General features: G+C 50.1%; 2 protein-coding genes across 2 annotated transcripts; one reads left to right on the top strand and one right to left on the bottom strand.

The window, feature by feature from the left end:
- DLST (dihydrolipoamide S-succinyltransferase) lies at nt 1-16,299 on the bottom strand. The gene is made up of 15 exons (XM_041471917.1): nt 16,147-16,299; nt 11,714-11,747; nt 10,486-10,534; nt 9,440-9,495; nt 9,010-9,084; nt 8,562-8,617; nt 7,758-7,869; nt 7,061-7,216; nt 6,712-6,797; nt 5,954-6,051; nt 3,975-4,105; nt 3,333-3,406; nt 2,379-2,462; nt 1,684-1,851; nt 1-1,215 (listed from the first exon to the last, which is right to left on the bottom strand). The coding sequence occupies exons 1-15, from the start codon at nt 16,213-16,215 to the stop codon at nt 1,081-1,083; spliced, it is 1,383 nt and encodes a 460-aa protein (XP_041327851.1). The 5' UTR covers nt 16,216-16,299; the 3' UTR covers nt 1-1,080.
- A 473-nt stretch (nt 16,300-16,772) lies between these two features.
- On the top strand, nt 16,773-23,355 carry PROX2 (prospero homeobox 2). Its single transcript, XM_041471813.1, is given in 6 exon segments — nt 16,773-16,815; nt 17,799-18,228; nt 20,239-21,831; nt 22,323-22,434; nt 22,875-23,069; nt 23,170-23,355. Coding segments are annotated over 6 exon segments (2,559 nt in total).
- Nucleotides 23,356-24,852: the final 1,497 nt, after the last annotated feature.

The following is a 24,852-nucleotide window of genomic DNA, read 5'->3' as shown; positions in this document are numbered from 1 at the left end:
TTGCAGTCGTTGCACAGTTTTATTTCATTTAAAATCCGCTGTGTTAAATATTTTTGTTACAAGTTCTGTGTAGGGGGTAAGAGTAATAGACTCTGCAGGCACTAGCAACCCCCTCACCCCTCAATTCATGTGTGCGCTATCAGATTAAGAACTGCCCCCCTCCCCCCAAAACCAGCACCCGTGGGCTGGGATATACATTACAGTGAAAGGCCTGGCCCCCCAGCTGTGTCGGCTGGGAGCAGCCAAGCCCCCGCACGCAGGAAGCCAGCAGGCAGACCCACCGCCAGTGAGCTGTGTGCCAAGGACAGCTGCTGGGGGCTGGTTCTCACCCCCATGTCGGGCATGTAATGGTGAAAGGGTTGTCCCCAGGAACGGTGCTACCTCCACAGAGGTCACGGGCTCTGCCCACCCCAACAAGAATATTCACGCCACAGTGACTGGGCTGGTGAAAGACAATCGCCAAGGGAAAGTAGGGGAGCTGCCACCCCGTGTTACTGTCTGTGGAGGGAGTGTAACTAGGGCACTGCCAGAAGCACGACTATCTCAAGCCCTGCTCTGACCAAAACTTTTCCTGCAAATGGCCTCGGGGTCAGACCACCCTTGCAAGGCAGATGAGTGTGAAATACTTTCAAGGAAAACATGGACAGGACAGTAGCCTTTCCTCTCCTCTCCTCTCCCTCCCAGGAACCTTAGTGCTAGGCAGTAAAGCTGAACCTGCCATGGAGGGGCAGGGAAGGGTACCCTAGCACAGCAGCAGCAAGCAGTTTCCAGTGGTATAGGACAAGCTAGAGGTGAGAGTTTGGTGCTGCGAGGGAGAAGATGCCACACAGATGGCTCTGGAAAGGCAGTGCCATTCAGTGGCTGGCCCACTGCACGGCAAGTTCTTGTGAGATACTAAACCTTCATTAAACAAAATAGGAAAGGAGGTAGGAGCTATCCCCATAATTCCCTCTGGGACAGCTCCAATCACAGCGGAGGGAGAAAGACTGGAATGACCCCTGCCAATTCCTGAATGCCCTGCATCGTCCCTGCTGGTGCTGCGGCCCTGTCCTGGGTGGGTTGTGTGGGGGTGTGGCTGCCCTACAGGTCGAGCAGCAGCACGCGGGGATCCTCCACCGCTGCCTTGATCTTGCGCAGGAAGGTCACGGCCTCTCTGCCGTCGATGAGCCGGTGATCGTAGGTCAGCGCCACGTACATCATAGGCCGCACCTCGATCTGAGGAGGGACAGGGGATTAGAGAGCTCAGTGCTCCTGCCTGCATGGCCCCCTCCTGTCAATTCAGGGAAGACCTGAATTGGCTTTTTCCCACCCCGAATCCTGCATTCAGGCCCTCCTGGATGTGTCCTGCCTGGCAAAATTATCTACCCATCCACCCAGGCTGGGTTCATGCCACATACAAGATAAGGGCCCTTCCTGGTACCATTCCCTGTCACAAAGGCTACAACCTCCTCCTTCCCACACCTAAGAGGATTATAACCAGTTTGCCCACTTACAGATAGGACAAAGTCCCCTGCACAGCTCAAGTACCAGGCAAGTACCAGGGCCAGCAAAGGTGCCCATTAGTCTCTGCTCCTTCTTCACTCTGAAGTGTTTCAGAAGTGACACCAACCCCTTAGAAAAAGGTCCTCAGTCTGCTGAGCACCGTCCTTTGTTCCCTAAAATCTCTGGTGCAGGTCCACCTACCTTGCCTCCCACAGCCACAGGCCTATCGAAGATGGCATGCATGCCTAAGATGGCAGACTGGGGTGGGTTAATGATAGGTGTTCCAAAGAGTGACCCAAAAACCCCACCATTGCTGATTGTGAAAGTGCCGCCATCCATGTCTTCAATGGCCAGTTCATTCTTCCGTGCCTAGAAGTAAAAATAAGTTCTTAGAAAGCCATACAGACCACAGAGATCAAAGAACGAGGGTTTGGACATCCACTCTTTCCAGGAATAAATATTGATTGCAAGGGCTTTGCTTATTGATTTGTTCAACTAAAAACCAGCACAAATTGCTTGAAAATGCATCCTGCCTTTAGAGTGAACAGCTTGTGGCTTTTGGGAAGGATTCGCTCGCCTTTGCATCCAACTCCTGCTTCTGCAGGAGACAGACACAGGGACTTCTACCCCAGGGCAGTTCAGCCTTGGCCTCTAAAGACAAAGGTGAAGATATACCATGTCACTAATGCACAGATTGTAGTTTTCTGGATGGGCAACAAGTAGAGCTGTCCTAGAAGGCAAAGGCACAGCCAGACATGTAACTGGATCACTCCCCACAGCACAGCTCAGTGTGTCAGAGGTCAGAGATGACGACACAGAGACCAAATCAATACATGCCGATCCAGACTTTCAATTCTTTCCACTCCCCCCACCCCTCCTCAGAAAACTTTCCTTACCTTCTCCCCCAACTCGTAGATAGCACGCTCTATGTCAGCGAAGTTCATGTTTTCTACATTCCTAACCACAGGGACCACCAGACCCTGGGGAGAAGCAAAGTCCACGTATAGCAAATTCAGTGCAGCAACACACAGATAGCTGTCATGCGGCAGGAATCTGGACACAGCCCCAGAGAGCTCCTGCCTCCCCCTCAGCCCACAGCAGCTGGTTGGCAGAGCTGCCTCACACCCTGGTAGCCTGACAGGAAACCTGGCATGACACGCATCAAAGGCTGACACCTTAAATTGAGCCATCATCTTTGCCTTTGCTAGCCTATCTCATAAAATCAACCAGGCCTGTCTGGAGCCAGATCCGCATTGATAAATTCCCAGGTGAGGCACTGGGAGATTTCAGCTGGCACCTCTTTCTCTCACCTCTTTTTGCTGGGCCTCCCCTTGACTTTGGGAGAAGACAGTGACAGAACTTTAGTCCTTTTCAAACCTCTGCTTCATAGCAGAATCTTCTAATCAAGAAGGTAATTCACTAATTCAACATCTGTAACTCCATCCCATACTCTCCCTGGACAGAAATATCTCTGTGGAACAGCACAGCAAAGTTAGCCAGAGGACAGGACGTTAAAGCTTTGACTGCCTATGTCATGGATTCACGTCAAGAAAGGGTTTCCCTAACCCGGCCTTACTCATTAACAACTAAAATCTCTATTGACGCTATTACCAGATCTCTTATTAAGATGAATATAGTGGTAGAATACTCTTGGTCCTCCACCTTCTCTCAAAACCTATCTCAGCAGTCCATAAAGCAGCAGGTTCTCTATAAATGATTCTCATTTATAGAATCAGTCTTATCAGTTAATTTCTGCTGCAGCAGAGCACAAAGCTGAGCTGGCTCAAAGTATATGATCATCCCATACGAAAGGCTGCAGGAAGCATGGACAAAGCATCCAAGGCACCTACCCGGGGAGTTGCTACAGCAACACTGATGTCCACATAATCCCTGTACACAATCTCTTTGGTCGTGTCATCAATCACTAGAAAGAGAACAAACTTGTGTTACATATGCAGAACCTAAGATCAAGGGTTTGACAGTTGAAAAAATTATAACAACTTGCTCATGTCCAGCTTAAACATAACTCCAGTGAAGAATGATTCCTTGCTGTACCTGTGGGAGAGGCACCAGGACAGACGGAAAGAAAACAGTCCACACAGCTCAGTCCTCCTCAGTTACTGTCCCCTCGGTTATTCTGTTCTTCTGTGTTTCAGCAAGCACCTCTGACACGCCCAGGAACTGCACTGTGCCTACAGCAGTCACCTGTACACCAACCAGCAGGCTCTGCCCTCTGCAAGCTGCATATACAAGGCCCCAGCCCCATTCCTGGTCACCCCTTCCTAATTGAGTCCCTCTTGGCAAGCTATCCTCTACCTATGTAAAGTGGCTTTAGCAAAATCAGCTGCAGCATGCAGGACTGTTCCCATGTTTTCTGTGCATTTGACTTGCTGCTCCAAGTTAATACTCCTGCCATGGACTTGGCCATTGGCTTTCCCCCATTCTGCCATGCTCCCTAGATATGCAAGTCACCAGCAAGGGTCACCACTCACCTGCATTCACAACAGGCTGGTCCTGCAGAGCAAAGGCTGCAGCTTTCACAAAAGCTGACATGAAACCTAGCTTCAAGTTGTGCTTTTTCAGAAAGGTATCCTTGTGTACAGCTCTCATCTCCCGGATGTTGCTGCGAAACACATGATAACATACGCTGGTAATCGGAATCCAAGAAAACACCGTTCCCTCACTCTGCAACAGATTCCAGTGCCAGCCCCAAGGATGCAAATCTGCACAACCAATGGGAAACCTCCAGTCTGCTGCAAAAGCCTTCATCTGTGATATAAACATGGCTCTAAGGTTCCTGCCAAAGGATCAAACAGAAACTGGTCCTGGACCACGAGCTCCACAGCCAAAGTAAACCTGCAAGGACCACACTGCCAAGAACAGAAGCAAGATGTGGCATGGTATATTTCCTGCTTAGGCCTGATGTTGCCACCTATTCTCTGGAGACAACAGTGCTCATACCAGTGTGGCACCACAGACAGCAAATGCAGGTGTGGCTGGACTGACACAGAAGGGTGAAAAACCAAGATGTGGCAAAAGCAGTAAACATGCAGGAAATAAAATCAAAGTGATCAAAGGAAAAGACCTCAACCACTCTGCAAATTCAGCACCAGACAGCACAACACCACTTTTGTACCCAACTCTCTGGCTTTGTAAGTTGAGTAAACATGAAAGGAATTTTCCCAGGAGCTATGGTAGTGGGTGCCAGTCCACCCATAGCTCTTGACCAGAAAAGTCACGTTTTCCCACTGTTTCTATTAATCAAAATTGAGGCCATTTACAAAACATCAACCAAACTGTAGCTACAAGCTCTGCCTATTCTAGCCTAACATCAGATGCCGTGGAATTGCATGGTTCATCCCCTCCCCCTTCAGAGACCTTCAGAGTTTCACCAAGGAGCAGGATTTTCCATGGTTTGGAGTGTTTGTTTTCCTGTGTCTAACCTTGTTTAGAGTTAGGATTACTGCCCAAAGACATTAGTGCCTCCCAAGACACAAGGGCTGCAGCAATGAGGATACGACTTGCTATGGAACTGCCTCATTAAGGCCTCCTCCTTTCAGACACTGACCCCCGTGGGAAGCAAGAGGCCCCAGCACAGGTCTTCACAAATCAACTTCACAGTAATCAATCCAAACCACATTACCAGATGCAACGAGAGCCCCAGGCCGGCGTAAAGCGACACCTCAATGAGCCTCTGAGAGGAGATAAAGCTGCAGCACTTCCCTCCAATCAAGACTATTTTGCCAGCCTTATTGTTCTGAGACCCAAATATTTACATGTTTTGTCTTAAGGAGTAGCATAGGATTTCACAAGGCAATTTGATTTGGGCACAATTTCCCCTTAATGCACTGTAACATAAGCTGCCCACCCTCCAAAGACATTAGTGTGCTCAGTCCATGCAAGCACTTGAGTCAGGAGCCCCCCACCTGCTTGAGAGGATGGGGAAGGGTGGTCTGTCTCTAGAAAGCTGTACCACCTGACAGCAAAGGCCTTAGGCCTAAGCAATGCTCACCTGAAAGGCTGATGAGCCCTGGAGAACCAACTCACTGGAAGTTAAACACCTCCAAAAGCAGTAACCTGGTGGAGTGGCAGAAAGCAGATGCTACATCTTGCTGTCTTCTAACAGCCACTACACGCAAGTGATACTAGTCCCTTCTGGTCTTCTGCTCAACATTTACCAGTCTTCCACCAAAAAGCCCACAGAAGAGGAGTCAGAGACTCTCCCTATTACAAGCAGCAGGTGACTCCCAAGGAATGACAGGTCATTAGGAAGCTATGTACCCCCTCATACCACAACACCAATGTGGTCTTGATGAAGCTATGCAGACTATAGTACATACTTAAGAAAGAGGGCCCAAAAGACATGCTGCCAGTCTCTTCAAAGAAAGCCTGCAAGGTTTTGACTGCTATTTAAAGATTACTGCCTTAATCTGTTTCTACTCATAAAAGGAAAAAGAGGTTTACTCCTCACCTCATATCAATCTCATTGAAAGTGGTCAGCATGGCACAAGTATTCTGAGCCTCTTTCAGCCGCTGAGCAATACGCTGACGCATCCTATTCATTTTCACCTGCAAATTAAAAAGGTATAAGCAGAAGCTGCCTAAAGCTCATCCAAGGGCAAAATGAACAAGAAACCCAAAAGGCCCTTCTCTTGCCATCTGATTGACTAGATGCCTAGGGCCAGGGTTTTCACTCTAGGTCAGGAGCACAATGGGCTGAGGAGTTTATTTCACTGCTCAGCTCAATGCACAGTTCATTCAAAAAGCAGTGCTGAAATGCATCACAGTATAGCTACTTCTGACCTCTGCATTCCTCAAGATCTCCAAGCATGCATAGCTTTCCATGTGGCTAACGTGAGAAGAGCAAGAATGCTCAGAAAGCAGGTTGCTCGACCATGCCCTCTTAAGAATGCAAAAGGCAGTTTCAGCAGCCTCAACCCTCTGCTGAGGGCTGTGGACAAACCAAGATCACACTGAGTCCTTCTATCCTGAGTCAGCAGAGCTCAATACAAGACTTTTGCCTAGAAAAGACTCATGCCAGATTGGTCCAGGCCCTTCCTCCACACCACTTGTAAGCGGTTCCCTCATGTAGAGAATTTTCCCACCTGTCGCAGCTCTACTGAGCTGGGTGTGTACAGGTGGATAGAGACACACCCGGCAAGCTCAAGCCAGAACAGATTATCACCTAGCAACAGAAGTGCTGGCAAGGTCCCTGTTCCCACAGCTTACCCTATGCTCTGATCTGGCACCTTTGGTGGGCACTGCCTCCCCAGGAGGGGCTGCCGCTGGGGCTGCAGCCGGCTTCACAGCAGACACTGAGGGTAAAAAACACATCAGTCAAAAACAGAAGCCAGGTAGAAAGCACATTTGAGCTCCTTGCTTAAGTGACACAGTATGGAAGCAGCCTTGAATTAGGCTGGAAAGGTTCCAGGCATAGCTGAGCAATCCAGTCTGGAGCAAGCAATGCAATACTGTGGAAGGCCTTCACCATAAATGCCTCTGTTTGATGCCTTTAACCTTATACACTCTGCCCCAAAGCAGAGAGACTCGAGAAGAGAACAAATGGCTGTTGCCTCACCTGGCTTGCTGTCGATGGGCTGAGTTGACACAGGCGGCACTGGTGGCATTGTAGTGGGAATTGGTGCTGCAGCAGGGGGGGGAGCAGGTGCAGCTACAGGTTCAGGGGCTGCAGGAGGAGGAGGGGCTGCTGCTGGTTTAGCCTTGGCAGGAGCAGCTGAAAGACAAGGAAGAACCAGGGTAAGGGCACCAGCTTCCACTGGCAGAGATCTGTGAGTCCAACCAACCCAACAAAAGTAAACCCTCAGGCAGAGTGCCTTCATGCTCTCAGCACTACTGAGCTGACAGAAGTCACCACAAGAGAATGCAACTGTAAAAGTGTTTTACCCATCAACACCCTTGACCTCCTCATTGGAGGAGGCTGGCTACTACAGAGAAGAGAGCACAGAAGGGAGTTAGGGGAATTTTCAGGTAGTTATAGCTAGGAGCTCATATAGCTATAGCTGTGTCTTCCCCACAGGGAACAAAAGAGAAGATCCCCCTAAGAAGGACTAAAATGACGCTTTTCTAATGGACAACAGAATAGGAGTATTTTCTTCCAGTTACAAAGGCAGATGGGGGAATTATTTAACCTCTCTCAGGATCCCTCTAAATGCTTTGCTAAATGCTAAAAAGCATTTTATTCTAAATGCATGAATCTTCAGAAAAAAACCTGTGGAAACACAAAGGCATATGCAAGTTATACATGCCTGACTTACCTCCAGTTTTCCTGAGTTTGAATAGAGGTGTCCCCCCTTCCACTTTGCCACCATCAGGTACCAGAAGGGCTTCAATCACACCAGCTGCTGGGGCTGGAACTTGCACTGATGTCTGGAAAAAAAGAAAATCAGTGAAATTCTCCCAAGCATCAGCTGGAGACCAAGTGCCCAAGAGAAGATGCCAATATATGCAGATACACATTGTAATTTGGCACAGCCAGCAGCTATGTCTCACACTATTTGCACCAGTTTTCACACCCTCCACCAGGATTTTGTGCCAATAGTTAGAAACTTTGGAGATGCTGGCAGTGTAATGTATAGCCTGATCTCCAGGGTAGAGTCAAGAAGTGACCCACTGCCAGCATCTTCCTGACAGCAAAGCTGAAAACAGAACTCAGCAGAGAATTCAGCAAGACCTTCAAGGCTTAACAGTCCTTTCAGGGGTGGATAAACTTAAAGCCTAAATTAAACGATCTGAAGACAACCTATGGCTTGCAGATTTCTCCTTTGTTTAAGCACAAACAGGTTTCAAAACTCCAAGCACTCAAATTGGAAGAGGAGTAAAATTACAGCTCCAATAAACAACAACACCAGTGATGATTAATCAAATGGATGATAAAGGGTTATCAAGAATTCTCACTTAAGGCACAGCAAGTTTTATACTAGATGAGAAAAGCTTTTCTCCGTGAAGAGAGCAGGAGACACAGTCAGGGCCCTGCAGGCTCTAGGAGCTCTTAGCAGGAGGGAAGCCACACAGGGTACCTGCTCCAGAACTAGAAAAAGTTTTGATCCAGAAACTCCTACCTTGTCTGTTTCAATCTCACACACCACTTCATCTTCCGCCACTGTGTCTCCAACAGCTGAATGACAGATATGAAGACCACTGTGAGGAGGGAGGTTGCTCCGGCCTCCCCTCTTTACCCACAGCAGTTTCCCACACTAACCCATAACTTCTTCATCCCACTTCTCCACAACTTCTAAAGAAAAACTAGCTCAAGCAACCTACTGCACAGTTAAGAGTCTGATCCCAACTTAGACATCTCCCTTCATTCAACACTATCCCTGACAGAGAGGTGATGAGGCAGTAACTGCAATTCTTAAGCCCTTAGGATAGCTGCAATTAAATGCCTCATTTGTCATAGACTGAAAGGCACAGAGCAGGATGTCAGTCAGTGAAACTGTAATGCATCCCCAAGGTGTCCAACACAGCAGCAACAGCGATAAGAATTTCAGGGAAGAGGCAACTGCTTACCTTTCTCCCACCTGACATCTCCTTCTGTGACTGACTCTGCAAAGGCTGGTGTGTTCACCGTAACCACGTCATCCCCTGTGGGAGAGACAAACAGACTTGACTGCTTTCAGAGCTAAAAATTTACGGTATTGCTTCATTTTTGTCATCACAACTGTGCTAAAGGGGGTAGGCCATCGGATATCAATTGCTGTCTGTCTCCTCGCTTCAACATTGATTAACATTTAAACACCAGAGAAATTCACATTTGACTGAAAGCTACATTGTGACAAGAATGCCAGACAAAATCTTTAGGGCCCTGGGGATATAAACCCTGAGTCATCCATGCAGGCAGGACAGCAGTGAGCCTTGCCCAAGGATGGAAAGTAGCTGTTGGCAGGACAGCAAGAGGTAGCAAAAGAAGCATCACGCCGATTCCTGCCTTTTTACTTACTATGTACCGCAGTGGTTCTGAAGTAGCGGACAGTGAAGACACTGGAGCTATTTACTCTGCAGAAAGAGAGAAGAGTATGAACACAGAAGAACTCTGCAGGCTGCCAGCTCCAAGCTCAAGTACAGAATTTACGCTTGCTTAACTGATGCAAAAGGCTTGGCTGTTCTGATGTATTTGTTCCAAAGGATCCTATTTACTCTTCAAGCTGCAACAATCCAGTAAGAAAGGAAGCATTACATCCTACCATCACCAGTGCTCTCAGAAACTCAGGGAGAACTGATATGTATGGAACTTCCATTTAGACACACAATCCAACAGAACCTTCATAGTTGAAATAGTGATTAAAGGGTGACCTGGCCAGCCCAAATAATGCCTAAGACTAGGGTAGCAACAATTTTTTTACCTCCAGATTAGGACTGTCAGCTCTACAGAAGTTGTTAGCAAACCAGCTATTTTCCTCCACCATGTTTCTTCACAGGGAGCTGGCAATCCCAAGCATTCCTAAGGATGATTTTTATATCTATTGACATCACATTTGGAAAACTGAAACAAACGTGCTTTATCATTTCCTCTAGCACAGGCTACTTTGTACAAACAAAGGATTTCAAAGTATTTCAGGCTTTTATGCATCTACTCTTACGCTTATTTCCCCAAATACATTTTTATAAGACCACCTCATTAGTGCAAACCCTGACATATGAACAACAGCTCTGGGAAAAAAGCTCCACTTCTCCCAGCAGAAAATCTACCAGGAAACCATCATAGAGCAGACAACACCTCTAGTCAGATAATCAAAGAGTAGAAATCCACTTATTTCTGGTTTCCTCAACCCTGTCCCTTCCCTGTCTCAGTATCTGGCTGCAGACAAAGCTTATTTTCAGTTCCCAACCTGCAAAACCTAGATATTTTAGGGCTATCTCCATACTCCTACAATCCTACAAGGATTTCATGACAGCCAACCATATTCTGTTCCTCAGACCTCAAATCTTATCATGGCTAGAGCAGCCCCAGTCTCTTCACATGGCAGTTTTCCTGTGGGTACTTACACAAGCTTCCTGCTGTTTGGGTAAGCCAGTCCCTGGCTCCCAGACACACCTGTGAATGAGAAAGGAGTTATATTATCCAGCTGTCCAGCCCTCAAGTACCCTCATCAGATAAAAGAAGGCAGAGGACACTGTTGCCCACCCTGAAAGAAGTTTGGGACCAAATGGGGAATATATCCATGCAGAGACACCTCAGTGCCATCAAACCTGGCCAGAGCTTGCCAAGAACAGTGGTTTTGTCTTCATCTAGATTTCTAAGGATGGGGAAAACAGTTATAGCTTGACAACAAAGCTAACAAGGGTAACTTTGGAAAGGCCAAACAAAGCAGCAGCTACCCTTCAGAGCAAAACCAGGAAAGAGTTATGAGGAACTACAAGAACTGCTGAGTTATCCACACCCATTCAAAGGATGGAGCAAGGTATCAGCCCTGTAAGAGACACCCCAGAAAGCCTTGCAGTCACAGAGACAGCCAAAGAGGAAAGAAAGGACTGAAAAAAGGGTGTAGGACAGATAATGAGCCACCATCACCCCTCTTCTCTGCCCACTCCCTGTCCAGAGAAAATTATTTTCAAAACTCACAAGAGGGAAATACTTGCACAACTTTTCAGTTTCAGATGCCCCACTGTCCCCTTCCCACACTGCTCACATGCCCTGACACTGCATTTTTTATTATGAACTGGACTCCTGTCCTTTGTCACTTACAGGGCACTGGGAAGTTTTCCAGACTGATCTTAAAGAGAGTTAGCATAGTAACTGGAGGACATAATTATCTCAATTACACAATGCCAGAGGGAAGAACCATTTCCCCACTTTTTAAAAAAGCAGAACAATTTCTACAGTACAGCTAGAAAAAGCAGAGTTCTAAGGAAAAACAGTTTAAGCATCGAAGCAGAGTTCACAGGCACACTAGATCTAACACGTCACTTAACATCCATCCATAATTTTCAAAGGAGTTTATTAGAGAGCTAGGGCTCTGCAACAGCATGTGCTTCGAGCAGTGCAATGCCTGAAATACACTGTGCTGCTGCTGTGAAATCTTCACCAGAGCCAAAGGGATCAAGCAGCATGTACATCAGGCAAGGAGGCACTCCCATGGAAACTTAGCTCATTCCACTGCTTCTTCACTACATGACTGACAGAAATAAACCCCAATTAGACCTATTAGCAGCTTCCATCATCAGCTCTGTTCTTTCTAAGTAGCCTGAAATGAAATAAAAGTGTAAGACTCACCAGACAGAGGGCATCTTGCCAGAGTACAGTTCCCCTGTCAGAGAGAAAAGGATGTATCAGTACTGCAAGAAGACAATCCCATCCCAGAAGGACTTTGGTTTTTCCCTGAGATCTGAATCAGACACAGGACCCACCATTCCCATGCTCCAGTCTGCAGGCATTCCACTTTCCCACAGTGTGCTAGAGCAGGAGAAGAACACCTATGCCCTTCTTTATCCTTTGTCTCCTCCCAGGGTGCTTTATGATGCAGTGATGTTAAATTTGGTGCTTGCATTTTCCAGTTCTGGATCCAGCAGTTTTGACCTTCTCATGCACACTTTCCTCTTTAAGAAGGAACAGATTTCCAATAGAATTTGCTATGAATGAGAAGGTAAAGGGTAGCTACTGGATATGATGATAAAACATCCCAGGATGTTCACTCCTACAGTCATGAATGCAGCATCTAGGGGTTTTAAAAATTTTTTCTAAAGCTACGGAGCCTTTGAACTCCAGAAGACCAGAATTCCTTTCAGTGGCAAAATTCCTACTGCTGTCAGTTAGTCAGGAATTCCACATTCTTTGATGTTTCACTTCATACCTGTGTAATCATTGACTGCACTCCTAGCTCAGCATAGCAGCGCTCAAAAGTAGAACACATTTCAAAATATTCCAATTACTTCCCCCTACTGTTATTACATATTTGTCTCACATCAAACCTGCAGGATTGGAGAAGATAAGAACTCTTTTAAAAGCAATTGGAAAATAGCACCATAGCCATGATGGAAATACAGCTGACTGGCTTAGAATGACAGCAACTCAAGAGCTCAAAGCACCCTTATCCAGCAGCTAAGGTAAAAGTTAGATTTCCTTCACACCTTCAGCATCTGAAGTTTGCATACAAGCCCTGATTTCAGCTTCAGCAAAGCAAGTAGGATGGGATATAACTGACCTTAAATAGCAAAATAATTTGAGGAGTTGTGTGGCAAGACAACAGAGACCAAGGACCAACAATATACTTAAGCTTGGCACACCATCTACAGGACTGAGTGCCGCAGCATATAAAAACACATTCAATGAACACTTTGCATCAAAACTACTAACAGGCCTGGAATCAAGCCCCCCCCTTTGGTGGTTTAATTATCCAATCTCATAAATGAATTTGACTTTTGGATATTAACACAGAGACAACTCAATGATCAATGGGCAATCCAACAGGGCTATGATTAGCTGTGCAAGGATGCAGGCAGCCAGTCTGACTTGCTGCTAAGCTCCAGCCCAACACCATGCAGCCACCCTGCTTGCCACTTCACTGCAGGGATCAATGATCCTGAACCAACAGTCCTGCAAAATCAGCTTCTGGCAGGGCCTGCTGGAGTCCCTGCCCCAAGTCAAGCTGGGGAAGGGAAGGCAGGAAGTACTGTGCAGACTTTGTAGAGTCATCTTGAACGCTACAATGCCTAATCTTGGTGCAGCACTGGCCCCTGCTAATTCAGATCTGGTTTGTGTAGAGCAAGCTCTAAGCCAGGATCAGTAAGACAAACTCCAACTTAACTCCACTGGGTCACCTCTCTAGAGCACCACAATCCCCAGGACTTTGTATTGATCAATTTTTCCCACTTTCTGTAGTGTCCCAGATAGCATGGAGTCAATCATAAATTGAGTATCAAGCGACCTGAGTTCCCCTCTATCCACTAATGTTTCCCTGGGTTCTTTATTAAAAAAGTGGTTAAAGGCATTCCTAGCATGCCAGACAATAAATTGTTAAGAAAGGAACAGCCTCAGACTGATGCAAAACCAGACAATTTTATTTGCCGAGGACCAGTTTACTGTGGAGTTAAAACAAAAAGGAAAGTTTAGAAGGTCTGTCCTAAAATAAATCGCTGTGAAAAAACATCTGCAGCTCTCTTCCACTAGTGGTGTCAAGTCTGTGTTCTACAACTGCAGCAAAATTAAGGAAAAAATTGGTATCATTCTGTGCCTTTAAGGTTAAGGAAGTAGGAGAAGAGCTTAATGTGAGGAGGAAGCCATTAATAAAATATACTGTGATTTCTCAGGCTTACATGCTGCAGAACTGCTGTGTGTCTATCTCTTAATCACAGTACCTCAGATGAACATGCAGCTTCAGGAGACACTGGACACGGCTGCTTCCTGTTCCCTTTTTTCCCTGAAGGAATCATTCTGATTGCACCTCTTCCCGGATCACATGGCTAAATTTGCCCTCTGCCTTCTATTGGAGCTTTTTCAGTGACAATGGAAATATTTCAGTTTTGCTACGTGGTATTAGCACTTTGGGTCAGCTCAAGAAAACAGCCTTCACTTGGGGAAAGAAGTCTTGGTCCAATTAGCCAGTGACTCATGTACCAAGTGATTAATATTTCCCTCTCGTTTCACGTGACTTCTCAGAATTGTTTTTATAACTGTTATTACGTCAAAGTGACCCTGGCATGCACCGTCCCAGGCCACACCTTTCAAGGAGCCATCACCTTCCAGCAGGTCACTACACACTGAAATAAAGGATGGAACACATCAGCTAAAGCAACAGCCTGTATACCAACAGTGAGGGACCAGTTCAGGTAAGGAATCTGAAGAACTTGACAGTACAGCTCATTTCAACAGAGGCAAACCAGAAGGCCAGTGCTGTGCAGCTCCAACAACAGGCAAAGCAGCAATTGGTTCTCCAGCCATGGCTTCTTAAGAGCAAAGCAGCTGCTTCTTCGACAGAAGAAGCACAAACCCCTGCTACACGTGGAAACCCCACTGCCGGGCTTACATGGCTATCAAAACAATTATATACAGCATGGGAGTATAAAACTGTGCCAAGATAGGATGGAGATAACAATGCTGAGTGGTGGATACTGTTCATAAGACAACAGGCTCAGAACTCCTCCAGCATGAGGGGAGGATCAAACAGGGAAGAAAAAGTTTTTTACAACTCCTGCCCAGATAAACAGGATTTGATTCTCAAAGCATTTTATGCAGCTCCTGATCAAACCTATCGTTTCCAGACTAGCTCTTCTCTGGACTTCTTCACATAGACTTCAAGGTCTGCCTGCCCCTGCCCTGACTCTTACATGCTACAGGCTATTGATGCACATTCATGGTTTCTACTTGATATGAATTCAGGACCTTTTCTTCTTTTACAGACAGTCAAAACCCAGTCAACCTTTTCTCACCCTCACCGACTCCACTCTTCTCCCATTCAATCCTCCACTTCTGAATTTTGTACATGTCTACTGTTCTCACTTCTGCCATCAGAGGTTTGTCAAGTTCTGGAATTTCTTTCTACCTCTCCAAAAAACCTGTATTACATCATAATCAAAATTTACTTCCCTTATCGCTGTTCAAATGGAAATCAAACTACTACTATAATTTTTCCAGTACATCTAACAGGTTAACTAGCATTCAGCCTAAAACCTCCTGATTTTCAGACTAGTTTTGTAAAAGGTTTGAATATTCCATCTGACTTCTTCCTGTTCTTTATAATTGCACAGCACCACTGAGAGCTGACAAAGGTTGAATATTGCTAAAATGCCACTTTAATAAGCGTGCTTAAACTGCATTACGAACAGTTTTACTCTACATATACGTATAACAAACTGTAACTATACAGTTACTTGTAAGTTGTTCATAATGCAGTATACACACGCATTTATAAACACAAAGGTGTCATTACATTACAATCGGTTGTCAACACTTGCTCGCCTACATTTACAGGGTGTCTAAAATCAAGTCTCACGCTCGAAGGCTTCAGCTGGTCACTGGAAGAGATCTTTCTCATCCCGCAGTTATGCACATATACGTGTGTGCACATGAAGCTGTGTATGTTTGCTGTTTAAATGGAATATGTGTGCAGCAGGACACAGGACCCAGGTGGCCAAGGACAGCTCCAGGGTTAAGCAGCTATTGGGCTCTGTCAGCCCACGCTGCAGCCAGCAGAGGTTACCACCGTCTGCAGCGGTTCAATGACCGCCCCGAGAGCCGAGCACACCATTTAAACAACAAACCGCATACCGGTTTGTTGCCGATCCTGCACGGGGCGCACCCCGGCCGGGGAGGTCTCTGCCGGCGCAAGCCGGTGGCTGCCAGCAGCGAGGGCCCCAAATGCTGCAGACACTGACAGGCGGGACGGCGGAGCCCGAGAGCGGCGGCGTTCGGAAGCCCTTCCCGCCGCTCAGCTCTGCCGGTGCCGCCGCCCTTCCCGCGGGGCCGGGCCCGGCAGCGGGGCAGCGGCACCCGCTGGGAAGGGGCAGCGCCGCGCCCACCGCGGCCCCTGCTGGGGGACAGCCTCGCCGCCCCTTCCTGTGCCCGGCCCTGCCGCGTCCCCGGGGCGGCGGTGCCGAGCGCCAGGCAGCAGGGGACGCGTCCCGGTGCCCTTGGCGCCGCCGACCTCGCCCGCCCAGCCGCCGCCCTACCTCCCCGCCCCGCTCCCCGCGGCCGGTGCCCGCGGGCCGTACCTGTCGCAGGGCGCGCAGCGAGCGGCCCAGCGCGCGGCCGAGGCAGCGGGACCGCCACAGCGGCACCATCGCGGCGGCGGCGGCGGCGGCGGCGGCGGGAGGGGCCGCAGGGCGGACACCGGAAGCAGGCCCGGCGCGAGGCGGAAGCGCGGGGGGCCGGACCAAGCCCGCAGAGCGGGGGGAGCAGGCGGGGCGGGACCATGGCGGGCGGGGCCGGGCTGTGCGCAGGGCCAGGCCGCGGTCCGCTCGGGGTGGTGCTGTGTGGTACCGTGTGTGTAATGATACAGGTGTGAACACATCCTGTTTAACTATGTTCTGTTACTTATAGATCACATACATATAAAATAGCTGTGTATTACGTATGCTTATATAAACACGTATCTATATATATAGATGCTATTATACGTGATGGCATATGTATATGTGTAATAAATAACCCCAGGCATTACGAAGAGTGCAAGAGTGCTGATTCATGACGCTCTTCTTTGAAGCAGCTCTGGGTCGCTGCAGGGCAGCTGTAGCCGTGTTTTCCATGCTCACCTTGGCTAACCATGGCGCTGAGCTGCTGTGGGATGACATTGCCACAGGCATCGCCCAGTGGGATGCTGCATGGTTAGAAACGGGCAATGAGGTCATCTCACCATCCCAAACAGGAAAACGAGTCCACAAGTAAGCCCTGTTCCTCAGGTGTGCTCTGTATGTTGAAAACATTTGAGAATTCCCCAGCTAGCTTCCATTTTCTGCCTGCTTCCAGCTAGGGAACCACAGGTGGAAGAAAAACCAAGGAACCTATTTACAGATTCTGAGAATCAGCCTGGGATAGTTATAAAGGGCTGTCTGAGAAGCCAGGCATCTCTCAAGGAGCCAAGTCTGGGTTATGCACATATGCTTAATTTAGCCACTGCTTAATAATATATGAATGGTTAACTTCAAGCTTCAAAATAGGAGATCATTTTCAAAGGAAAGAGGTTGAGTAAAAATCAACAGGGGATAGTTTCTGAGGCTTTGAGGATGAGCTGGCTGCTCCAATAAAAGGTAACTGAGCCAGAAAAGCTCTGTGCCAGGGATTTCTCTGTGATCTGTCTTTCGAAGGCTAATATCCTTGAACAATATTGACCACCTGATGTCAGCTGCCTTTAGCCAGAGCCTCCTGCCTACCCAGTGAACACACCAGGCATTTCCGTGCTCAGTTAGCGTGCAGAAGCAAAGCAGTGAAGCCCCAGGAGGGCATGCATGGCCAGGCTTTGCCCACGCACCCACAGCTCCTGCATGAGGAGAAGTGTCTGAGCAGCACGCGTGCTGCCGGGGCAGGTGGGTTTGTCCTGGGGCTGGGCTCAGGTTGTGCTCTGCTGGGAATGACACCAGCGCTGCTGTGCTGTCTGTGACAAGCCAGGGACTCTCTGCTGCTGATTTTCCTGTGTTGTCCCATTTCTTGGCCACGTCCTATGCTGCAGATCTCCAGGACAGCTAAATTGCCTCCGTGTCCCCATGGTGTGGGATGTGAGAAATGCCTGGCCACTTCCCATGGAAGATGGGTAGCTGATGGGATCTGGGCCAGCTCCTTCCTTGCTGTGGCACTGCTTGCCAGCCTGGTGTATTTGCCAACATTTCACCATCCTGGGTCCTGAACGGGACTTCCGGCCAAATTCCAGGGGGAAATTGCTCCTCTGGGCCGCTGCCCACCCGGGCAGCCAGGCACCTGGCGGCCCTGGCCTGTGCGGCGGCAGGGCCTCGGCGGGCGGCAGGCGGCACGGAAGGTGGCCGGACGCTGCTGCTGGGCCTGACCCGCTGGGTGTCCATCTGCATATTCAGGAGTCGTTCCCAGCTGGTTGGCTGCCTCGGGCCTCCCCACTCCCTCTTTAAAGGCCTGAGCGCGGCGGGAGGACCGGCACGGCGGCACCGCGCTCCCGGCGCTCGGCTCGGCTCGGCTCGGCACAGAGTGCTCGGACAGCACGCTGCTCCCTGCACGGCTGTGCCACCGAGGAGCGCCCAGGGAGCCCGTGAGCGGTGGCTCAGTTCTGGAGAAGGAACACTGCCTTCGTCTTCTGGGCATCTTCGGCCCGTTCCTGTCTTTTTCTTCAGGTAGGAAGAGACTCGGCTGCTTTTTAGTGTTCTGGAGGGTGGCACTAGTGAAAGCTGCCAGCAAGAGTGGGCACCACAGCACGCACCTGTTAACTTCGTGGGGAAAGGGCTGCATCAGCAGGAGGAGTTTGCTTAGGGCAGCACCTCCTGGTCCTGCGGAGCCGGGGATGCTGTGAGGGGAGCCAAGGCCACCCGCAGCGGGCTGCCGTGGCCTGGGACGGGAGTCTCTGCTCCCTCCCTCCAAATCTCCAGAAGAAAGACGGTGGTGCTGGAAACCTTTAGCAGGTGGAGGTGACCTAGCCAGCTCTGAGTTGATCTGCTTAAAAGGGGTGTATCACCCAGGTTCCAGGGGGCTGGGAAACCTCAGCCCAGGGGACAGGTAAGCTCCTGACCTTGCTGTTGAGCACAGCAGATGAGAGAAACTGTGAGCAAGTGTCAAAAGAAGGTGGTTCTGTAGAAAAACCAGTGAGGTTACAGGACCACACCATTGAGGAAAGGATTAAGGTTGGATGGCATCTATGACTGCAATGTGTTTGCTGTCACATTTGCAAAGTCACAATGTGTTTGTGACTTTGTTGGGTGCAGATGGCAGGCTGAGAGGCAGCTGCAGGCAGTGCTGAAGCTTGTAACACAAGGGCAAGGCAGGATGTTGGGAGCTGCTGGCACCCCAGCCTTGTGCTGGCTGTGGATAAACTGAGCAGCTTGAAAGACCCTACAGCAGACTCTTAGGAAAATGAAACACAGATCAACATGTGGTGTCAGATAACCCAGAAAATACTTGGTTTGTCAGGACTATTGCTCTGCAAAAGGTAGAGCTCTCCCAGGCACCTGCCTGGAATTCAGGGTGTTTGAAGAAAGGCAACCTGCTAAAAACCCCTGAGAAGAAACCCATTTTCTACACTGCCTTGATGACTTGGCATGGAGCAGTTACAGGGACAGGAGAAGGATGGTGTTGAAAATGATCAGGCATTTGTGGGCATAGCAAAAGAATCTCAGACTTTAAAGGTGTCCGGAAAAGACAAGAGCTGTCCTAATTTAGTGGTGTAAAGCTGCTGCTAATTAATGTGGCTAAGGAAGAAACATCCCACAGGGAGGGTTACTGTGTAATTGCCCAGGATACAATGTTTTACACCTTCTTTTCTAAGCTGTGCAAGCGCTGAATGAGCGGAGGGGGTGAATCCCTGCTTGGAGCCAGCATGACAGTTTTAAGCCGGGGGCTGCTGGCTCAGTATTTTTTCTCTTCCCTGATAATCCCCATCCTCATTTCTTTTATTCAGTGTTTTGCCAAGCACTTAGGAACCCCATGTTGAGTTAGCCTGAACATCTCGATGTATCCTGCTCACAGCAGGTCACATTGCACTTTTACCCTCGCTGTGCTCTCCTCCACCATCCCGTTTGTGCTGGCCCAGCCCCAGGTGCTGCCACCCCTCCCCGTGCCCTGGGGACTCAGCTGGCGGTGCTGGGGCTGGCAGAAGCCGGCAGCACCCATGGCCTAGCTGGCTGTGTGCCGTGAATACCTTCAGCAGGGGTGCAGCTGCTCCTCTGTGCTCTGCCAACACCCAGGAGCACCCCAACCCACCCTTTGCCCAGGTGTACGTGGCAGAGGGCTCTGCCGGGTGCTCCCTGCCCTCATAGCAGAGTCCACAAGCCCAGAGGGCAGCTTCCCCAAATGCCTCTGGTGCAGATGCAGCTGGTGATGTGGGAAGTTTGTGCTGCTAGGCACTGCTGGGCCCAAAGCAGGTGAAATGTACTCTGGGCACAATGAATGCCTGGCTGGTAGGTGGGAGGTGTGGTGGTGCCCAGGGCATTGCTGCTGTTGTGTGACATCTGACAGTCTGCTCACAGGTTTTGGAGTGCTTGGAGGTTTCTGCCTGGGTCATTCCCTGGTGAAATCGTTTTTGTAGCGGAGCAGGGATGCCATGGAAATCTGGGAGAAAAAAAATCCCTGGCCCTGTGCTTGGAAAACTGATGTATGAGGTCCTGTTTCTTGCTCTTTCTCCTGTTCCACAGCACTAGCAGGCTGAAACATCAAACACCTGGGAAGCCTACCAGTCTGTCCAGGCAGGAAGAAGATATGATGGACAGCAGGACTGGCTTTGAGCAGGATAGAGACTGTGCCACTTCAGGGGATGGCCAGGGGCTGAAATTGGAGCCCTGTTTCCAGACTGACTCTCTCTTGCCAACCCCCAGTGCATCCCTGATACCACAGCTCCTCAGCCACACAATGGTTGGCAGGAACCTGGATCCCACCATTCTTTTCCGTTCCTCTCAGGCAGTGGCCTTGCCTTATGACTACAAATGTGATGCATGTCCTGGAGAAGAAGCACAAGCCCTGGCTTTCCCCAGGCCCCGTGCCCCAGCTCCCGTGCCCTGTGCTGGGGATGGGGACCAGCTCTCCAACCAGCACCCACGGGAGCAGCTCTGTGACCAGCACTTACGAGCCAAGCGGGCCAGGGTGGAGAGCATCATCCAGGGCATGAGCCTCCCACCAACTCCGCAGGCATTTGACATGAGCCTGGAGGCAGCTTTTAGGCAGGAGAGGGAAAGGGGTGGTGAGATGCTACAGGAGAGCAAGAGGAAGCCAAGGGTGCCCCAGCAGAGCACGGGGGCAGCTGGAAGTGTGGCTCCCACAGGGCACAGCTCCCATGCCAAGGGCTGTCAGCAGCTGAAGGAGCAGCTCTGCTTTTTAGAGCAGCAGCTGAGGTGGCTTCAGGAGAAGTTCTACCAAGTCTGTGACTCTGAGGATGCTGCCCAAACACAGGAAGATTCTGAGAAAGTGCAGCCACTGCCTGGAAAGCCTGAAGACAGACTGAACAAGGACAGGGCCACTTCCACCAGCAACCCACGCAAAGTGCCTCTCAGGAGGAGTGTCCTGGAGGTGTGTGGGCTGGAGGAGGTGGAGGACAGAGGTGACACAGGTGGCCTGCCCTTGGCAGTGAGGGTACTCTCGCAGGCACTGAAGCACGAGCTGTCTGTGGTGACATCCCAGGTAGTGGACTCTGTCCTGAAGACTGTCTGGCCAAAGGCAGACAGCCACATCCAGAAGCAGCACCACAGCCTTCCGATGCTGGGGCCAGATGCCAGGAGAGAGTATTCTGCTGGTGGGAAATGCAGAAAGCCACTTGGTAAGCCATCTCCCATGAATGCACCAGGCTCCCTGGGCTCACCCCAGGCTGAGGTCCTGCCAGGAGCTTTGGGGAAGAGTCTGGGTTCTTATGCTGCCTCCTTCAAGTCAAAGGGGGTCAGAAAATCCTCTCGGGTACCCAGCATGGGTTATTCACTGGGCTCAGCCACCCCTGTCCAGCACAGCCAGCTGCTGAGCCAGCTGTTGGGCTATGGCCAGCACAGCCTCTGGGGCAGCAACTCTCCTGAGAGCCCATCTGCTCTGGAGAGGGGTTGTCCAGAGCCCCTCAAGTTGCCCTGGGAAACTGTTAAACTGAGGTCATCGATTGTGAGACAGCACCATCCCCTGCCCCTGGGCCCTGCCAGCATGGAGAGCCTGGCACTACTGCCAGCTGGCAGGGATGGCCACGGTGAGCTGCCAGCTGCAAGTGATGGAGCACCCTTTGCCTCGACCCACATATCCTTTGGGGGCAGCTAGAGGTCCCTGGGGAATGTGCTCCCCTTGTCCTCTGGAGCTTGGCACTGCCCCTGCTGGTCTCTGCAAGGCTAAGGTCCCTGCTGCTCCATAGGGGGCTAAACAGGTGTGGGCAGGAAAGGAGTCCTGAGCCATGGAGGAGCACTGCCCCTCCTCAGGGTTGGCCAGATGCTGTAGCATAGCTGTGAGTGTAAGACAGGAGCTACTAAGCCTCCTCTTGGGCCATACTGGGGATCCTGTCACCCTAAACCATGAACAGGAGTCTCATGGAAATTCTGGTTCTCACAAGACTGTGAAGTGCTGTGAGGAGCATTAGCTTCCTCAGGGATTCTCAAGGGAAAAACCAGTGGCTGTCCAGCCGAGGATGAACCCCCTCTGCCCCCCTGACAGGCCATGGGGGGCTATCGAGGGCACTGGGCATGCGTGTGTCAGGGGTGGTGCTCAGGGACACGCCGAGCTCGGGGTTTGCTATGTGTAGGCTTTCCTTGACCCCAAGGCAGATGCAGGAGGCGCTGACCCCAGGGCACCTGAAGAAGGCCAAGCTGATGTTTTTCTTCACCCGCTACCCCAGCTCCACTCTGCTGAAGACCTACTTCCTTGATGTGCAGGTAAAGGAGCAGCAGCCAGAACTGGTGCTGGGCGGGGCTCCCGTGTGGTGTGGCACCTAGCCTGCCTCCCTGGGGAACCATGAGGAAAGGGCTGCTCTTGTGTCCCCCTGCCTTGCTGGCAGGAGATGAGGGACAGCACCCATTTCAGCATGGGCTGCCCAGGAGCAGGTGCACAGGGCAGTGGCAGACATGGGCTGTCAGTTCTTCACTTTGTGTAATTGAGATATTCAGATTAAAGCACCCCATGAATGTGCCTTCTCACTGCAGAGCAGCTGGGATCCGAATCTCAGTGTGGAGAACACCTCGGACACGCTGATGTCATTGCCCCAGCTTGGGGCTGGGTTTGGGCCAGTCCAGCAGTGCCTGGCTGGGTTTGCAGAAGCTCATGGGTAGGGAGGATCCAAGCTAGCCTAACACCATACTCTGGCTCCCCCACCCAGTTCAGCCGCTGCATCACCTCCCAGCTCATCAAGTGGTTCAGCAACTTCCGTGAGTTTTACTACATCCAGGTGGAGAAGTTTGCCCGGCAGGCACTGCTGGAGGGTGTTGTGGATGCTTGCACTCTCCAGGTCTCCCGGGACTCAGAGCTCTTCCGTGCCCTCAACATGCACTACAACAAGGGGAATGACTTTGAGGTGAGGAGGAGGGTCAGGGGAAAGGGGGTGCTGGCGTTTTTTGGGGTAGGGAGGCACCATGACATGGTGGTGCCACTGGCTGATGGCTGTCTTGCTGCAGGTGCCAGGGCGGTTCCTGGAGGTGGCCAGCCTGACACTGCAGGAGTTCTTCAGTGCCGTCAGGGCAGGCAAGGATGCCGACCCCTCCTGGAAGAAACCCATTTACAAAATCATTTCCAAACTAGACAGTGACATCCCAGAAGGGTTCAAAGCTGCTGGCTGCTCCCAAGAATTGCTCCACAGCTGAGTCTCTGTGAAAGCAGCCCTGGGTTGTGTGTGCAGCCACCATGTGCAACTCCTGGGCACTCTGTACAGCACCTGTTATTTGGGGCATTCTCTCTCTGAGAGCCATGTGCTCTCTGTAAGACAGCTCCTGAGGTGAGGCGTATCACTTGCCTCATGTGCTGGGATTTTATGCTGTGCATTGTATTCTGCTGCTCAGAACTGGTGAGGACTGCCAGAAGGGAGGGACAGAGATGAAACCACCAGGTTGGAGCCTGAGAAGCTGCCCTGCCCCAGCTCTCCCTATGACCCTGACTGAGCCGCCTTCATTCTCTTTTCCAGAGGGTCACAAACCAGGGCAAACAGCCTTGCTGTTTATAAAACAGGAAGAGGTCCTAGTAGTGGGCAAAGTTTCCTTGGCACAGCAGACTAGCGGATGTACTGAGTCCAAAAGCATGACTCAGTTTCTGTCCAGGAACAACACACCAGTGTCCAAAGAAAACAGCTGGTGAATTCCAGCGCTTCGAGCACTCCATGGGGATAGTTGTTCCTGTCTGGGATATGTAAAAACTATGTTTGTTCTAGCCAACAAGAATAACACTCTCCTCCACCTCCCCTGTGCTGTCAGACAAGACCCCCCTGTGCAGCTGTGTGCTGTGGCCAAGCAGGTGTGTGCTCCCCAGCAGCATTCTCTGGGATGCTGGAGGAGAGCAGGCTGCACAGGCAGCTCTTCTTGGCACTCCAAAGAGTCTCCATCAGCCCATCACTTGGGAGGACAGCTCCATGTTAAATACCCTCCATGTTCTCTCACACCCGTGTTCCTGCTGGCAAAACTGCCCCAAGCATCTCTGTTCTGCACTCTGCCCTTGGTGAAAAAGGAGAATATTATTTGAGATCCATCAGTCCCTGTGGGTTTAACACAAGCTGGGGAAGAACTGGGCCTTGACATCTACAACCCCATTGCTGTGAGGGTTGTAAACTCAAGGAGGTTTCTTTATCCTGTGGCCAAGATTTAGTGACCACTTTTCTACCTGATGGAGCATGGTGAAGTGTTCTGTGTTATGGGCTCTCTAATCCTCACAGAGGTGGCAGTGGAGAGGAAAAGGCTGTGAAGAGGAGGGAGTCCTGACAGAGGCATAGCAAAAGGGTACTGGGAGGGCAGTGATGAGCAACAAAACTCACACATAATCCTCAGGGAGAAGAAGACTGGGAAAAGGCCAAGGTAATTTTGGCTGTGCTGTAAGGTGTCAGCTGGTACTAGAGTGCAGCAAGTGACTCTTGAGAGGAGAATCACAGCTCCAGCATCAGATGAATGCTTGCGGTGATCCATAGGCAATGCATCTACGGGAGTAAAGAAGTGGCAACATCAGGACACAGTGGGGAGCTAGCTCCGAAATAGGGGCAGTTTGACAATGGTTCCCCCCATTACGAGTGTGGCCACCCAGATTTCCTGCTCCTTTTTGTATATTTATTTCTCCAAGTTTGTATATTTTACAAGCCCAACGCAAAATTTACATGATTC

Source organism: Pyrgilauda ruficollis, unplaced genomic scaffold (assembly GCF_017590135.1).
Source record: "Pyrgilauda ruficollis isolate IOZ18807 unplaced genomic scaffold, ASM1759013v1 scaffold28, whole genome shotgun sequence".
Taxonomy (NCBI): domain Eukaryota; kingdom Metazoa; phylum Chordata; class Aves; order Passeriformes; family Passeridae; genus Pyrgilauda; species Pyrgilauda ruficollis.
Note: the sequence above shows the minus strand (reverse complement) of the source record. Positions and strands in the feature narration are given on the sequence as shown.

Excerpts from the sequence above, each read along its gene's own strand:
- DLST (XM_041471917.1), bottom strand. The coding sequence starts at position 16,215 with ATGGTGCCGCTGTGGCGGTCCCGCTGCCTCGGCCGCGCGCTGGGCCGC. Across the intron at positions 8,618-9,009 it reads AGATGTCAGGTGGGAGAAAG|CTGTTGGAGACACAGTGGCG; the intron begins GTAAGCAGTTGC and ends TCTGTCATTCAG. Across the intron at positions 3,407-3,974 it reads CCAGCCTGTTGTGAATGCAG|TGATTGATGACACGACCAAA; the intron begins GTGAGTGGTGAC and ends TTCTCTTTCTAG.